The sequence below is a fragment of the Paralichthys olivaceus genome, chromosome 16 (assembly GCF_024713975.1).
Source record: "Paralichthys olivaceus isolate ysfri-2021 chromosome 16, ASM2471397v2, whole genome shotgun sequence".
Classification (NCBI taxonomy): domain Eukaryota; kingdom Metazoa; phylum Chordata; class Actinopteri; order Pleuronectiformes; family Paralichthyidae; genus Paralichthys; species Paralichthys olivaceus.
Genome location: NC_091108.1, coordinates 4,659,572 through 4,677,490, shown reverse-complemented (window position 1 = coordinate 4,677,490; position 17,919 = coordinate 4,659,572). Strand labels below are relative to the sequence as shown.

Below are 17,919 nucleotides of genomic sequence, written 5' to 3'. Positions count from 1 at the left end.
TGCAAAAATAAGTCACACTACTGTCGCCTTACTGCAGAGAAGACCGTCATTGAGCCAGTTAATTCTCTCTCCACAGTCACCAAAGTGCTGCTCGTTGTGGAAACTGTTGGGTTTCACATCAATTTATCATTTTTAAGCTCTTGATCTCACTATTTGAAGGGCCTTGAGATAATGTATATTATAATTTGGTGCTACACAAATACAATTTAACTGACTTAAATAGAATGGTAGAGGTTTCTTCTTCTTCAGAGGGGATTTTGGTGGAAGTACAGTGATGCTGGAAACATCAGCATCACTCTACTTCATCTATACACGGCAGCTTCCTCCTCCGCTACAGGAAAACCTCTTCTATAGAATCAAAAGAGATGCAACAGTTAAACGCCCGTGCAGTCGTTTAGTTACACTTCTTACCACAGGAGAGCACTTGCAGCTCAGCTTTTACATGCACTTTGGTGACTTTAGCATTAGCTTTACAGTGAGTAAAAGTCATTAAAAAGTGGCGTGAGACATGCCTCCTGTTAAAAACAGATCTCTCACTCCACTCAGACAATATGGAACCCCCTGATCTGACCTGATTTGCTGTTAATAGCAGTGTTAGTAGCAGGATGTGACCAATCAGAGCAGCTCATTGGCCTCTTTGAGCAGATGCTTCCACTCCATGTGTAATGGGCTGGTGATGTACCTGACTCCCTAAGTGGTTTTCTGCTCAGGAGAGAACTCGCTCTCTCTCCCTCCGTCTCCCCGCATCTCTTCACCCCCCCCCCCGCCCGTCCCTCTAATGTGGTAATTTGTAATCTCTTGTTACGCCTTCAAACATAAATTCATAATGCAAGGTGTGCCACAGTAAATGCAGGCGGCTTAAATTATTTACCTTTCCCACTATTCGGTTTATGGTCCATTATGCTGCGAATAGGGACGCTGCGGAGAAGACTCTCACAATAGAGAGGGCCCCATTATAAGATAAGAATATACGCATATTAAAAAGGGCCCTGATTGAAAAGGATTTCCACTGCTCTGCCAGCTTCATTGGAAAAGTACTTAGTAGAAATGCAGGCAGATGGGTAATGATGTTTTTGCTCTTCAGAAAGCTTTTTAACCCATCTGAAAGCTTGTCCTGCCCAATAAACTCTTATACGTGGAACATTTCCCACAGTGTTTGTTATTGTACTCTATTATACTGCCGATTATTTCCAGTCATGTTCGAGTAAGCAGAGCCGGCCGGGTGTGTTTCTCTTCTGCGCAGCTGATTGAGTATTTTCATAAGCATTGAGGAGGCAAGGAAACATATTTTAATGGCCTGTCGCCTGCAGAGTTCTGTTTGTGCGCACATCGGGCTTGAGGAGTTTTGCTGGGGTTGTGCACTTTAAACTCAAGTAATGTATTGATTCGATGAAATTGCAAAGATGCACAGAAACAATGTCACTCAGGTTCCCTCAGTCGTGTAGATATCACAAATTTAAATCACATTTTTCAGGATAATGAGTTGGTGTATTTTACTTTTTGTTTTGCTCATAGTGGCATAGTCATTGCAGTGGTTTGGTTTTGGCATCTTAAATCACTTTCGGGAATGATTTAGGATTCGGTCAAACAGGGGTTCTGTCGACTTTGTCAATATTCAACCAAAACCACAGCCTGAAACTAACAACACCTGGGACTCAAACCTCCTTCTCCCACTTTGTGAATCCAACCATCCATCCTTACAGCTGGATTAATCCAGCATGGAGCCCTGGGGCAAAACTGAACAGTGGGCCCCTCCCGACCTGCTGCTTGGTTAAACACAATTTTATTGAGGAATATGCAAAGTCAGGCACACAGCACACTGCAGCAGTGGTAAATAGGCTTTTTGGTTTCTGGAAAAAAACTACAACTAAAATAAGTCAGAAAAAATAAAAATGGCAACTAAAGAATATATATATATATATGTTTATTGCATAAAATTAAAATGACCACAAAGCAACTGATGCACAAACCTACCCTGAAGGTCCAGGCCCTCAGGGCAGTTACACACTTCATCATGGTCGAGATGTCAGATTAACATTTCTAAGGATGTTGAGTTTTGGGTCAGAAAGTAATAAAGACAGCACTTACTCTTTATTTTCTCCTAAATGCATTTGGCAAAGCACATCATTAGTATTTAAATGCATTTTCCAGGTGGTTTGTGTTTGGCCCCCGATCTGCAGAAGTGAGCCGTCTAATGAAATGATATTCAGGCTGAAAATACAAATTCATGCCCGGGGGCAGAAGCACTCCAAGCTGCATATTTTAGACATTCAACACCCCACTGTTACTGGAAAGAATTAATGTAAATGATGATTGTAATAAGCAATGCAGCAAAGAAAGAAAAAAAAAAAGAGCAGAACTCAATTCCACTGGTAATTTACACATCCCTGGAAACAAAGCCTGCTCAATTAATAATTTCAACATTGACATTTCTGCATTTATCTCTTTGTGTGGCAGAAACACACTGATGCACTGAATGTAACATGCTTATTAAAAGCTGCAAGTTCATTTATAGTAAGCTCTACTCACCTGACAGTCACTGTCAGGGCCCCTCCTTTCTTTCTGTCTCTCCCTCTCTAATCCGACGACGTACTGGGCCTCCACTCTACTTGACAGAACATACATGAAAGCACAAACAAATCTCCTACTCAGTCCAGAGATAAAGAAGTCATTAAATATGGAGGACAGCTGAATAGCTGAAGGAGCCCCGTGGATGAGAGAGAGGGAGAGAGTGAGGGAAAATATCCTTTGTGTCTTCCTCCCTTCATTGCAGAAGCGTTAATCACGGTCCAAGTTAAATTGAATATGAGTGAGATAAGCAGAGCAGCAGGGGTGGGTGGGGAGTTTGGAGCAGAGGGGGGGGCAATCAAGAGGAGGCAGGACTGGGGGAAGAGCCTTTAAGTCCTAATGTTTTGTTTCCTGCCTCATATCTCTGGAGAGAAGACAAGGAATTGGACAAATAAAAACTTGAAGGGATTAGAGTAATCCCAGAGACTAGAGGCCTGTTGTGAAGATCTGTGCTGTTAGTCGTATCTGGAGGGATTATCACCACTTTGGCTGCTTATTCCAGAGGTGTGCCGCATATGGAGAGCGTGATGGAGAGTGTTTGTGCATCTTGCATGCAGCAGCATCCATCACGAGCCGGCTGATCTTGAAACAAAGACGTGAAGGGGTGCACAGTACAGTAGCTGGTTAGCCTCATTGTGCACAGTGATTCTTGAGCAGCAAACAATTCCTCAGCAGTGAGTTCGTTCCGGCTGCAGAAAAGAGGAAGACGTCTGAGACAGCAGCTACTGTGAGATGATAGGAGCACTGGGATTCAGTTTCAATGTGTTCTGTTCAGTATCATGTAAATGTGGGGCAGTGGTTAGTAGTTTCACCTCTCAGCAAGAGTGTTCAAATCCCATTCAGTGTGAAGTTTGCATGTTCACTCTGTCTTTTCTCCCTCAGTCCAAAGACAATTGTAAACTCAAAGTTCAAATCTGTTATCAACATCAATAACATCCTGAGATCTGACCATTAGTATTTATACATTGATTTGTTTGCAGCCACCAACACAATATCAACACTGAGCACCACACAGTGATGGACGCTCTTCTTAAATGGGTAAAATCTTCCTGCACAGCTGCTGGAAGCTGCATTCATTCATTCATTCATTCATTCATTCATTCAGTTCCCTCTGACTCTCTTGCTCATGCAGACTTAAACCTTGTCATCGCTTCACTCCATTTACACGTGATCGATTGCATATAGGGTGAAGAAGTGAGATCACAGGAGAAACATTGAGGATGCATTTTAATACGTGGTGTGAACACACGTACTTGTGATCTGATCCCTCAGGACAGATGTTAATACCTGGTCTGAACTTGCCTAAATTGTCTATAGGTGTAAATGTGGGTGTTAATGTGGTTGTTAGTCTCTGTATGTTGGTCCTGCTACAGCTGGTGACCCATTAAGGAAGCACCCCGCCTCTTGCCCAGTGTTGGCTCGGGCAGATGATGGAAGGAAAATTTGAAAAAAGTGTTCAACTTTACTCTCAGAAAACTAGATATCAAAGTCAGGGTGTTTTCTAAGAGGACTCATCCTTCATGAGTAGGAGGAAAGTGATGTGACATTACTATTCTTTTCTCTTTTTTTTCCAGGGCTATCACAGGCCGAACCACTACATCGCGACTCAAGGTAAGAATAAAACTTTCTTAAAAATAAGCGAGGTCATCTGACCTGGAATGTGTGGGTGGTGACAATATGGGTGTCTGTTTCCGGGGGGGGGGGGGGGGGGGTGAATATGTCTCTAAACAACCACATCTCTGTTTAAACACGCTCTCGCAAACTACTCTTTGATGCTCAGTCAACTGTGTGTTCGGGGAATCTGTTGCCGCTCAGTGGACACACACACACACATGCAAACGACACACACAAACACAGGCAACTCCGAGCACAGCCCCTTTCTCTCCGTCTCCTCGCTCGTTCTCTCTGTCCGTGGTGAGGGAGCGATTAATCAGACAGTCTGGGAGAAAGCTGAATAAATAAATGGATTAGCTGACATGTACAGGCACATTTTGTCACTGTGTTAATCTGGCAGGCAGATTCGCAGAGCCAGGAGTACTTACCACGACCCCAGAGGTTAAGTCTGATTGATGGTTAATTGTTATGAATTTTGCGTGGAGGGCTTTACTCCCCCACAAGAGGTCTGCGTGCATGGGGATGCTGCGTACCACTCTAGTGAAGATAAAAAAAATCAGTGAAGGGAAGAAAAAAAGGAAGAGGCGTGTTTTTTTTTTTTTGAGAAGAGGCCTTAATGGATTCACAATCTGCTTTGGTGGAGCTGGGAGTTGCATAATTACCTGTTTATTAGTGCGTCGCTTCTCTTCCTCAGTGTCTCAATTAAAACAACCCTCTGTTTGCTCTTAAATCAGAAGGAGAAGGCATACCAATCAGGCAGCGGCCACTCACTGGGTCTGTCTCACTGTATACGCACAGCTCCGGCTCTAAACTGACCGCCGAGGCTCCGAAACAAAGCCGTCTGTCAAGTGCCCACTCTCTCCTGCGGGGGGGCTTCACTTCACTAAAACACGGCGCTTAAACATTCACCCCTGAAAGGATTTCAACCGGACTATTATGATTCTTCTAATTGTCCTCCAGTCATTAAGAGCATTCTTATATTTCATTTAAAAATATGCACATGGAGATCAGCAGTCAGAGAAACGGTGCAAACAGAAGCTTCTCTTTGAGATGAAAAGCTCAAGAAGCCAAACATGTTTCCATTCAAGTTAATTAGCCCCTGCTTCCTCATTCAGCTTGCATAATAAGTCCTCATTTTCCATTGACTGTATCGCAAGAGCGATAAGGCTTTTCAGTGTGTAGAGCCATCCAGCATGAAACGTGTGTGTGTGTGTGTGTGTGTGTGCAAACATCTGTATTCTCTGGGAGAGCGGGCCCTTTTATAATTCATCATCAGCTCCGGCAGACTGACAGGAAGGAAGGCTCACTCTGCTGACACCAAGGCAAAGAGCAGCTAGAGATGATAGGAGCACCAGACACAGACCTGTCTCTCTCAGTCAGACAAACTGCATAGCGTAGCACCTGAAAAGAGCACCTGGGCATTGGCACCACTGCTGGAAATGAGGAAGTAGTCTGTTTTCTCTCTCCCTCTCTTCCCCCCCCTCCATCCACTCAGTAAAGTTTTTCAGTGAGTGACACTTTCCACTCCAAGTCCACCGGGACCATCGGGTGGCTCAGAAAATGATGAGGCCCACAATAGTGCTGGATAAGCTAAAAAAAAAAAAATTCTTTGTCATAAATTGGTTGTGAGGGGGGTGGTGGAGGGGGTGCTTAATATGGCAGGCATGTGGGACGACGTCGTCCCCGCTCTCTTACGCTATAAACTACAATGACACTCATTAGTTTGGGGTTTATTGACGAGTCCCTTTGCTCTGTCAAGGTGAGGATGGCAGGTAGAACAGCTGTCACTCCATAAAAGCCTCATCACCCAAGCTCTGCTCGTCATTATGTAGGTCATTCTCTCATCCAGGACTTTTCTGCTGCAGAGATACAAGAACTGCGTAATTCACCGACGCTAGCAGCAGCTCACCTACTTAGCAGATTGAGTACGTGCGTGTGGAGCAGCCCTCCCAGTTCGCCGCTCTACCTCTGTCCATTTTAATGTCCTGCGGATTGTTTGAATACAGATCAGACTCTAGCTTTATACCGCTGGAGTCCGTGAATTACGCCGAAGCCTGGGTGCAAACGGCTCCGATAAGTCCCAGCATCCTCCTGGTGATGTGGAAAATATTCATGATGCAGGAAAGGGCTCAATTTCATCAAGCTTTCCCCTCCAGTCCTCTCCGCTCTTCCCTCCTCCTCCTCCTTCACAAGTGGCAAATGTCACCAGCAGCGCCAAACTTTTATTATTTACAGGTTAACATCTCAAACCCCAGTGGGGACTGATGGAGGGGGGTTGGCAGATAGAAAGAGAGGAGCAAATCAATGATAAGTGAGTGTACATTATGCCAAAGTCTGCTGCATGTAATATTAATGGGCAAGAGGGGAAAACAGCCAGTGTTTGTTTGCGGAGTGTGTACGCACGCACGATCATCAAGAGTTTTGTGGCGTACCTGGCTGAGGGAATTCTGCAGCTGTCACACTCCTCGCTGCTAAAGGAGGAACAGGCCTAGTCCCAAAACGCAGCGTTTGGCTGCAGCAGCATTAGCTCTCTGACAGCTGGAAGTGAAGCTCCTACTGGTGTTCCTTCCTCTGTGAAGTGCCTCCTCCAAACTTCTTCAACTAGGCTCCAGGCACGCCGCACGGGAAACGCTGCTCCCACCTTGTAGCTCCTCAAGTGAGCTCTCCAACCGATTCCTCTCCAGTAACCCAAGACTGTGACGCTGGAAGCAGCCACTCAGCAAGGCTCGGTGCAAAGATGGATGATGACTTTGATACATGTTGATTTGTGAGGAGGTTTTCACCCCTGTTTGTTTGTTAGTAGGGATTAATTACGATGCTTGGTTGAAGGATGCATTATGGGTCAAAGAAGAAGCCATTCAGTTTTGGTGCAGATGTTGATCAGGGGGGCTGATTCTGAAAATTCTTTCTTTAACACTGTGGGATAGGTTTTCAACATTTTCCTTGATTACTTCGTCATTAATTTGCAGATCTTGATTAAAGACATCAGGCCCATCTAGTGAATTTAAAAGTTCTCTCATAAGGGTACTGTTGGGCCTTTGCATTCTAGTATCTTTAGTTTTAATTTTCTAAAGAAAGAGATTTACCAATATTATTAAAGTAAATCTGAGGCTCTGCAGCGTCCACAGGTCCGAATCGTGCCTGAAAAGATTTTCCAATGCCTGTTTACATAGTAGTAGTTTCCAAGTGGCTCCCATAACATCCTCGATGGTCCCTGTCGTCAGGAAACTTAGATATGTTGAGGAAAGCATCGTGATCACAATTAAAAGAAATCAATCGAGCCTGTTGGCAGGAGACTGGATGTGAACAGATGTCTCCAATGTCAAAGTCACACACTCTGTTCACCCAACCAGCCCTTATGTCCACAATAAGTTTTATGGTGCCATTACAACAATATACTTCCTGAAAGTCATTATTTACATGACCACACAGAGGACGCTAGTTTCAAGAGTCTGAACAAACAAAGACTAGGTTTGTTTTGAGTGGGCTTCCACTACAGGCAACTGGCAACCCACTGTGATGTCACTTACTGGTTTCTGACCTGTCGTTTTTAAGGCCTCGAGTCAGGCATTTGTCCAGCACCATCTTGTTTTATTTTTATCAGATGTTAGGTGGAGGACACACCTACACCCATTGCACGATGCTAACACCTCGAAGCATTCCGCATTTATCATCTATTTGACTTTAACTGGGTCTATAATTTACCAAATGGACATCTTGCGATTCTTAACATCCTTAAGATCTGACGTAATAAAGTAAAGACAAGTAGCCTGCATTATATATATGCATTTATATACATGCATTTATATACAGTCTGTGTTTACTACTTAATAACGGCAGTGGGGGAAGTGTCAACTTTTAGATCCACGGAGAGTTGAATCCAAACTTATCTTAGAATTATTATTATCGACCTCCTTCTGTCACCAAAAGTTCCAGCTGAACTGAGATGAAACAGTTTGTGGCTGAAATGTCTTTGTTCTGAGCCACATATTCATCAGCAGCCATAATCACTTCCTTTGCAGTGTCATCAGGTTCAGTGCTGCCCGGCACCTCCTCCTCACCTATTCTCCATCTCTGCGTGCATATGGAAGTGTAAATTGGCCGACTGAAGTCTGGCATGAGCCTCCCATTGGATGATTTACCATACAATGCCAAGTGTTATTGTGTTACTGAAGTCCTACACACCAGCTGTCCTGCTTCTCAGTCTCCCTCTCCCAAACTTCTCGGCAGTGTGCATCCTTCCTCGGGGGATGAGTGTAGGAGGCAGCAGCGTGGGCGGCTCAATCAGGTTGGGTGGTGACGGGAGAGAATGGAAGTGACTGGAATTGGAGCTCGAGGTCCTACAGTTAGAAATCGAGACAAACCACCAGCACATGCGAAGCAGAGGAAGTGAGGGAAAACAAACTGAAGATGCTGAGGAAATTTGTTCCAAATTTCTAGAGATCCAATTGGAAAAATAAAAAAAAAAACTAATATACGCTGCAAAAAGCGAGGTGTGTGAACAGGCTGCCAGCAGCAGTGGAAACATGATGGTAGAGACGATGGCTCGTGCTCGTGTTCTCTCTCAGCCGAAAGTCTCCTGAATTTAATTGCAGAGTTGGTGCGAAGTAGAAGTGATTTAAACTCACGCATGAGGCTCGACTTGAGCACAATTAGAGGCAAGACAGTCGAGAAGTGTTTATGCACTGCAGAGAGCAGATCAAACATGGCTTGATCAGTCAAGTGAATAAAATGTTGATGACACTTTATTGATGCCCTGAGGGAAATCAGCTTGTTGCAGAAGACGTGTGGCAATGAGGAGCACAAACACGCAGCAAACGCAAAGGGCCACTGCAACTGGTGTCTTGATGTTATCAAACATATACATAAATATGCAATTAAGAGATTGGTCAGTCACAGGAAATGTTCCTGCAGCTCTTCAAAGATTTATCATTTCTTCTTCCTCGTCGCTTCAAAACAGCAGTTGTGCTTTACTGCCACGGAGAAGAAGTGATTTCTGGTCGCGTAGCTTCAGCCAGATCTATTTCAAATTTAAATATATGTTAAAATACGTTGTGCATTTAAGTTGATGGATTTAAATGCACTGGTATTGGGTCGGTACTCGAATCAGCCGTTACAGTGCCGAGTGTCAGGTTATAATCTCCGTGCTGTTAACTGCACGATTATGACTGAATGTCAGCGACCACAGAGCTGAATGAGCCGGTGATTGTGAAGCATGAAGCCAATCAGCTCGCACAAGGCCGACCTCGGAGCATTGATTGTAGTTTTGATGACAACTTCAGTTCTGGAAAAATGTTTCTTTTAAATTCAACATCTTTTATAATCATATTCCCCCAAAAAATGTCATATTGCGTTCTTGAGTAAGACATCGGCCCCGTATTGTTCCTGATGACCGGGTCGTTGACTCGTCTGGTGCCACAGTCGGTGTGTGTGGACGAGTGAAGGCATTGTGAAGCACTCAACCCTGTTTGGAGTTGTAAGGATTCAGTAATGCTCCGTAGCAAATTCTATTTACAACGGGGGCTTTGTGGTAAAGGCACATAACAGAAACTGTGATCGCATCATGTCTGGTTCGATTTCAGTGGTCGTCTCACGCTGTCTCTCCACCTCAAACCTCTCCGCTATCTCACAGAAACAGAAATGCCCCAAAACCGGATGAAAAATCAACTATTCACAGAAATCTTTGTGAGTGAGCGACACGATTTCTTATTTCTTAAAGGTAGATGTTAGTGTGGAATTGGAAATGAAAGCTGAGAAACTAAATGTAAAGAGCAGTGGAAGAAATGCAAAAATAAAAGTGAGTGTTTTGACGTGACCTGTCTCAGGGGCCAAAAGGTTTTTGAATCATTTGTGCATTTATTCATAAGTGACAAGGGACACAAACACTAATCGTTTTCGTCTGAGCCATGTTGTGTTATAGCTTGTGTCGCTGTGTGTGTCTGCATAATGTGTCATGTCTCCAGGTAATCTGGGCCAACACAGGAGAATGCACAACTGCAGAGATTTGCATTTACTAATTAATTTGTCAGAAGCATTTTTTTCTCTCTCTCTTGCTTCTTGATTAAAACTAATATTAATATTTTTAATTAACCAGAATAATAATTAAATTCCAATCAATCCACAATTATTGCTCAGTGAAGTTTTAAATATTGGAGGCATTGAGTGGCTCTCTGCTCATTTATTTCCAATGTTCACCTGACACATTTGGGTTCGGTTCAGTGGAAAAGTTGGTGATGAGCAGATGAGGTGTAGTGGTAATTACTCTGAGCTTTGACACACACACACACAGACAGACAGACAGACACACACACACACACACACAGAGGCTCCGGCTCTCGTCTCACCTCCGCGTTTGTGATTAATTTGTACTCTTGTTTTCATTTTCATCTGTGTTTAAGCTCTCTGCTGTGGAGTAAGCACTTTGCGATGAATCAGTTGTAGAACGCCCTATAAATAAATCTGACTTGGCGTGTTTTCCGCTGCTCGATCCGAGGAGTGAGAATGGAGGGGAAATTGGTCTATAAACTGCATTGTTGCTGTAATACCTCCAAATCCCCTGTGTTTTTATGTGTGAGCTGATCTGACTGTTAGTCTGCCTCTGTAAACAGAAAAGGAAGCTTTATTGGCTTGATAAAGAAAATGTTGTCACGGTAAAGTAGATTCAAGTGTCCATGCTAAGCTTTTTGGGTTTTTCCCTTTTCTTTTGTGTGTGATATCACTGTTGTGCTGGAGTCACTGGGGAGAAGAATTTGTATTCAGACTATTGCTAATGTATTTGTTTTCATAATTAACCTATATATTTTGATTTGATAATGATTACATTAATGAACAATGTTGTTTTTGTAGAACCTTTCATACATTAAATCCAACAGTCCAGGTACTGTGTAGAACAAACCCTTAGTTTAGAGACAAAATACAGTAATTGTATACTGTATGATCAGAGTTGTGTTACAGTCCAAGGTCCAAAAATGTAAAGAATCCTGAAATGTAATGTCCAAATTTATACAAATTTAGAGTTGAGCAGAGTGCAAACCTTCTCCACGTTTTTCATAGAAATCCGTAAAGTTGTTTTTGTGTAATCCTGCAAACAAACAAACTGACTTTATCACGAGCAGTTAAATATTCTCCTGACATTTCTGCCTGGTGAACAATTTCATAGAGAGAAGTTTTATTTGGCTCTCATCTGAAATTTTATGGGTAAATTAGGGAAAATAAATCTGTGGTAGTGGTAAAATCTCTCTCCCTCCCTGTTTCTCACAGGACCCATGCAGGAGACGGTGTTTGACTTCTGGAGGATGGTCTGGCAGGAGAACACGGCAGCCATCGTCATGGTGACCAACCTGGTGGAAGTAGGCAGGGTGGGTGTTAAATACGTGTTCATCAGGACCGCAGATCTCAAATGAGATTACCTTGCCCCCAGTGGACTGACGGTCTGATTGTATCTCAAGGCAAACGGAGCCATCTTTTTTTAATGTGCGTGTCTTTGAACATCAGTGCCCAAATGTGTGTGTGAGTGTGAGTGTGTGTGTGTGTGGGGCTTAGTGAGGCGTGGGTCTCGCATCCCGCCAGCTCTTTTTCCATCTATCTGATCAGTGAGAAGAGAGAAGAATCTGATTGATGGCCTTCATTACCAGAGAGGCATCCAGGCGACTGACTACTGTTTCATCTGAGTGGCTCTATAACAGCAGATTATACTCCGCTGTAGCCAGCAGCTCCTACCAGGCTCCTCGGAGCAGAAACATCTCTTAATGTTGTGCTCATTGGGGAAAAAAGGGGAGTGTTATTGAGTGTTGTGGACGCTTCATTATGATCAAACTAATGGCGGAGGCTTGACTTATTTATTTTTTTGCTCGCTTACAGCATGGGGCCTAACTGTAGAAGAGGAAAACCCCACCGCCTTACTTCAGTCCCAATTTGTTCCACTTAACTCTCAGTGTAGTTCCTCCTGGTGAGGTTATAATCAAGAGAAAATGAAGGTTTTAACATACACTGTAATGCTCTTACCGCCGGGGGATTTTCTCTTAAGAATTTTAAACACACTCTCGCTGAAAGCCCCTTAAACTCCAGCACACCTTGATTTCGCTGATGTGCATTTTTGGTGGGGCTTAAATGTAGCAGAGCTGATAATGATTCATGGGCCCATCTCTAGGTACCTCATTAGGCCGTTCCTCTACAGTAGCTGAGCCCAGCCCGCCCCACACCTTCTCCACACCTGCTTAGCTGCGGTGCCGTCCTCGGCGGGCCCCGGCCCCCAAACCGTCTGTTATATGATCCTTGTCCAATGGCGGGCGGTAGGCACAGTTGGTCACAGTGGTGGCGGCTCCACAGAGGGCCCCATAAAATCGCTCCGCCATATCACAGTGGGCCATCTGCTCGCCACAGTTGCTGATGAACTCTGGGAAATCCTGGCACACGCGCAGATACGCACACACAGGCTCCGTCCTGCTGGTTCCGCACTCGGGGGCGGGCGCTCGGTACACTTTGATGTATGAGAGGTTTGGTTTGGAAGGTGTGTGTGTTGATGTGTGTGTGATGAGGTGATGCTACGTGTGCTTCTCTTCCATATATTTTATCCATAAGAGCAGGTGAGTTCAAGAGACGCTCAGCGTATCCACAACGCAAAAGAACATCTGTATATACGTTGGCATAATTCAGCCCAAAGGCTAATTCCCCCGAAACCAGGCTCCTGATTCAGAGTGATCTAATAAGGTAATGGCTTTTGCCTAATTCAATCTGGCTGGAAGCGGACGATGGATTTGTGATTGTCATCGGGGATTAGTCATCGGGGGTGTCGGAGAGAGGGACCTGAAAGTCCCCCTCTGTCTGTGTCACTCCACAAACCAAAATCTCATTTCATTCCTAATCAGTGCAGAGACTCCAGAAATGAAAATTGAATCTAGTTGTGGCTGATGTCGCGTATATCCCTCATCAAAAATTATCATTCTCTGATATACCTCCAAGATCTCCGTCTCATTTAAAGCCTGACTCCCCCAGTATCAACAGTTTAATTGAACGGGGGGGGGGAGATAAGAGGGGAGTGGGGTAAATTTGCACTCTTATGACACCTAATACAAGTAATATTTTCAGTGGGCTGTTTTAGATTCCTGCTGGGAAATCTGCTTTAAACAGCTCAGGGTTCATTATTTCACATTGTTATTAGATCGTCATTATATCTCCCTCATCCAATCCTAGTGCACTTTTTTTTTTTATGTTTTGCCCTATTTCTCTGCACCGGTAGTCAAAATTTTTAAGGAGGAGAAATCTCACACCCCCTCTCTGTCTAATCTGCTTTGTTGCAGGTTTCTTTTACAATCTACCTTTACACTCATTTTCACATTATCGACGTGAGAATGAAAAAGCAATAATGTGAGAATGAGCTCTCCGTCGATATATAAGATTCCCATTTACAGCAGATCCTTGACCGCGGGCAGAAACTAATACGAAGCAAATCTCATCTTGACTTGAAAGAAGGTCTCGAGAAAGTGAAATATCAGGTGGCAAATGGGAGATAACGTTATGTGACAATTATCTTTTATCGAAGGAAAAAAATGGCACCGCATGTTGAAGACACTCAAATAATTTGTGTGAGTGAATGTGTGTGCAGAGCAAGATAAATTGCAGATGCATAAATACATTGCGGTTAACATACAGAATGTGTGCATGTGGTTCTATAACAGGCTTTTTACTCTCTCAGGTGAAGTGCTGTAAGTACTGGCCTGATGACACTGAGATCTACAGAGACATCAAGGTGACGCTGATAGAGACCGAGCTGTTGTCGGAGTACGTCATCAGGACCTTTGCTGTGGAGAAGGTAAAGTTTCTAACCTTTTTCACAAAGAGACTTTTAACAGCGCACTAACGTTCACAGCGTCAGACATCGGCACTCTCGAACAGTTCTCAACCTTTGACAGAGCTGGAGAAGTCATGGGTCGTGGCTCATAAAGAGGCTGAGTGTTGTTGTTAAGTGGTTGAAAAGAGGGTCATCTTTAAAAGTTTAATGTCACTCGAATAAAAGTTCTGCTCTAGATAAACTTTACCACAAACAGCTTATCAAGGTTAAAACAATGTGACTAAGGCTGCCATGTTTGGTGGGTTTTTTAAAGGAGATGTATTTTGCAGAGACAATATGTAGCTAAGGAAGTACAGCACATACTGGTCACTTTATTTACTGAAAGTTTCCTTGTGTTTAACCTAAAATAATTATTAATTGATGTTGAAAAACAAAGAGTTGGACATTTCGATCAAAATGACATTTTGCATACTGCAACTTGTAATTCCCCAACGCAACAAGTTTATTCTGTGAATCCACTTGCAGAATAAACTTAAATCCCAACTTCCAAAAACTTTAGGAACTTTGATTTATATGTTAAATACATAGTGTCCAAATAATAGATGTAACAACCTGTGTCCGTGGTAGAACCCAGCAGGACTGAGAGGTGCAATGTGGGTAAAGACATAAGTCCACGTCAGTCTTCAACATCTCGTTTGCTGTAAGATAATAGAAACTCTGCTCAAACCGCTTCCTGACTTTGTCCATGAAGTGTGTGTTTGTATTCAATCCAGCTCTGTGTTTGCCTTGTAGTGACCCCTCACATCATGTGTACACTGTGTAACCTCTGTCTTCTCACCACATCTCTGTGTAACACGACCGCTCCGTCCCTCAGAGAGGAGCTCACGAGATCCGGGAGATTCGACAGTTCCACTTCACGGGCTGGCCGGACCACGGCGTCCCCTATCACGCCACGGGGCTGCTGGGGTTCATCAGGAGAGTTAAGTCCAAGACCCTGACCAACGCTGGACCCATGGTGGTTCACTGCAGGTGAGATAATCTATTGAGTGATCAATTAAGGCTATTATGTGCTTTTTATTACAAATTGTATGAATAACCCAGAGTTATCTTACTCATAAGTTGTCTTACTCAGAATCTTCTGTGTTTGTTGATCATCAGCGCCGGGGCCGGTCGGACAGGCTGCTTCATCGTCATCGACATCATGCTGGACATGGCGGAGCGAGAGGGCGTGGTTGATATTTACAACTGTGTGAGGGAGCTGCGCTCTCGGAGGGTCAACATGGTGCAGACTGAGGTACGGCAAATCTGGTGCCGGAGCCGGGCCCGTCCACTGAGGACGCTCAGTAGCACACAGAGGAGTGGGTCAAAGGTGGATTAACTAGTAACGCAGAGTAATTCTTAAGTCCCACTTCTCTGGTGCTCCAGAACAAATGTTTAGAACTAAGAGTAAAGAATGGAGAACTTATATCAAGTACATGTGTCAGTGTTGAGGAGAACAAATCGTTATCTGGATATTTTGCCAGTGTCTGATGACATCCATTTTAAAATGCAGCATAATTAGTTTAAATGTTTGCTGTCAGTCATTTTCAACCTTTGGTGTGAATGATTACTGAGTACTGTAATAATAATAATAATCTAGTAATGACTGCTGAGTACTCTTGTTAATGTAGTAATGAGTACTACTTACCCAGTGTTCATGTACTAATGCAGTATTATTTACTGCCAGCATGTGGACAGGTGGTGTTGTGATCCTGACACAAGATGGTGACCAGTGTTTATATTTACAGCAGTGGTATTAATGGCTGGAGCACCAGTGTGGATTTTATTGTACATGATGTAGTCGTCAAACTTCCCCCCTTTACTTTTTATTTGATAATTTCTCATTTGCATTGACTGAAGTGCACCCCCTAACTATTCCCCCGGGTGCTAAGCACACGTACTTGGCAGCACATGCCATAATAAAAAGATTTAGAGGCTTGTAACTGACAGTATTTAGCTCATATTGATGGCTGAAAACATCCCTGGCTCATCCCACAGCTTTACGCCAGTGTGGACCACCAAAGGACTTTGTGCTTTTTTGAACACTAGCCATCTGGAGGTGTCCATAGTCTCATTGAATGCATCATTTCCCCGTAATTCCCTTTAAATCACAAGCGTCATTGGACTTAATGGGCAAATGTTTCATCACTGACGTCCGGATTGGGATTTGAGTAACTGGAGACCAAATGTTGTTCACCCTGAGTCACTCTCCTCAAGTTCAGTGACCTTCAAAGTGTGTATGTGTGTGTTTTCCCTCGCAGGTGTTCGGGCTCGTTGGCACGGCTCCTTAGCCTGCGGCCAGACACTAGCTCTCAGACGTGGTTTAATCTGTCTGCGGAAATGAAAAGCCTTGTTGTTGTTGATGGTTTATGAGCTAAGATACGATCTATCAATCTGCGGATTGCGCCTATCGCTATCACCGACCCGCTCACCCAGCCCGGGCCGGTCAAACTCTCGGGTGAACAGTTCACAATCTTCACTGGACTTAACAAATGGCGAAACATCTGTCTGTAAATCTTTAAATCAGTGACCCCTGTGCATGTGTGCGATTTTGGTCCGAAGTGACAGGAGGGTGTCAGCTGAAAATGTCACTTCAGAAGAGATTTGCGTCAAGCCTGCAGCCGTGTCACCACGTCGACTGCTTGACTGACTGATGCGAAGAGGAGGAAATGTGTCGCGATTTCCTGTTTCGCTCTGCAGGACGTTTTAGGACAGCAGGGGTTGTTTTTGTTTTTAAGATATCAACCTCGCTCATGCATTGATCGTGACGATGATCCGGATGAAATCTAAACCTTTCCACACTCACCGGGGTTTGATGGGGTCGTAAAAAAAACCCTGAAAAGGTCAAGGAATTGAAGAAAATGCCTCTTTACCGGCCGCTGAATATTTTAAGGTTTTTAAAATGTCACGAAAATCAGAGTTTTGTAAGAAAATGAAATCAGCTCTGCACCAAAAAATGCAAAAATATGTAATGTAACCTTTGAACATAGACAATGACAAATATTAGTCACAGAAACTGCCTTAGGGGTAAAGAATAATCATGGTAAGGTTGTGGAAAGGTCAGTGAATTCTTCTGGCGAAATGCAGAGGCACACAGGCTCATGTATTTCTGCTGCTGCCGGCATTGTCGTGAAATGTAGAGGTCTGATGGATCCGCAATGAGGATGCTGTTTTTTGCAGGAGCAGTATGTCTTCATCCACGATGCCATTTTGGAAGCATGTCTCTGCGGCGACACCACCATACCGGCCAGTCAGCTCCGCTCCGTCTACTACGACATGAACCGCCTGGACCCGCAGACCAACTCCAGCCCCATTAAGGAGGAGTTCAGGGTGAGGAGACTTTGATATTGAAAGAAAAATAAAAAATCTGTGTATGTGAATCTGTTATTATATTTATCAGGTGCAGGATAAGTTCAGAACAACAGTAAACAGGTTGTCTCTTGATGAATGGCACGGTCCCCCTCTGGGCCAATCAGCAGCAGATATGTCTCTTAAATGTGTAATAGTAGCACCCCTCCTCAGACCAATCAGCGTTATACGAGACGCGTCATGCCCCTAAGTTTCATCACAGTCACATCAGGGGAGTCGCTAACGTAACTGATTAAAGAATTGCATTTTTAATTACTATATCGGGAGATAATTAGCACGCTCCAACACCAGAGTGTCTACCTTCTCGTGTCGGTGTGACAGCCTGTAATTCTGCCTCAACCTCTCAGACTCTGAACATGGTGACTCCCACGCTGCGGGTGGAGGACTGCAGCATCGCCCTGCTGCCCAGGAACCACGAGAAGAACCGCTGCATGGACGTCCTGCCGCCGGACCGCTGCCTCCCCTTCCTGATCACCATCGACGGGGAGAGCTCCAACTACATCAACGCTGCGCTCATGGACGTAAGAGTCGAACCCAGA

General features: G+C 44.1%; 1 protein-coding gene across 3 annotated transcripts in view; it reads left to right on the top strand.

Annotated features, from left to right (window-relative positions):
- The window catches only part of LOC109642004 (receptor-type tyrosine-protein phosphatase mu-like), a 145,595-nt gene that overhangs the window by 120,931 nt on the left and 6,745 nt on the right, over positions 1-17,919 (top strand). For all 3 annotated transcript variants that reach the window (XM_069510827.1, XM_069510828.1, XM_069510825.1), the window contains 7 exons: positions 4,143-4,179; positions 11,443-11,540; positions 13,877-13,993; positions 14,847-15,001; positions 15,131-15,266; positions 17,192-17,341; positions 17,728-17,901. In XM_069510827.1, the coding sequence (XP_069366928.1) occupies positions 4,143-4,179; positions 11,443-11,540; positions 13,877-13,993; positions 14,847-15,001; positions 15,131-15,266; positions 17,192-17,341; positions 17,728-17,901 (867 nt within the window). The remainder of the gene's footprint in view (positions 1-4,142; positions 4,180-11,442; positions 11,541-13,876; positions 13,994-14,846; positions 15,002-15,130; positions 15,267-17,191; positions 17,342-17,727; positions 17,902-17,919) is intronic.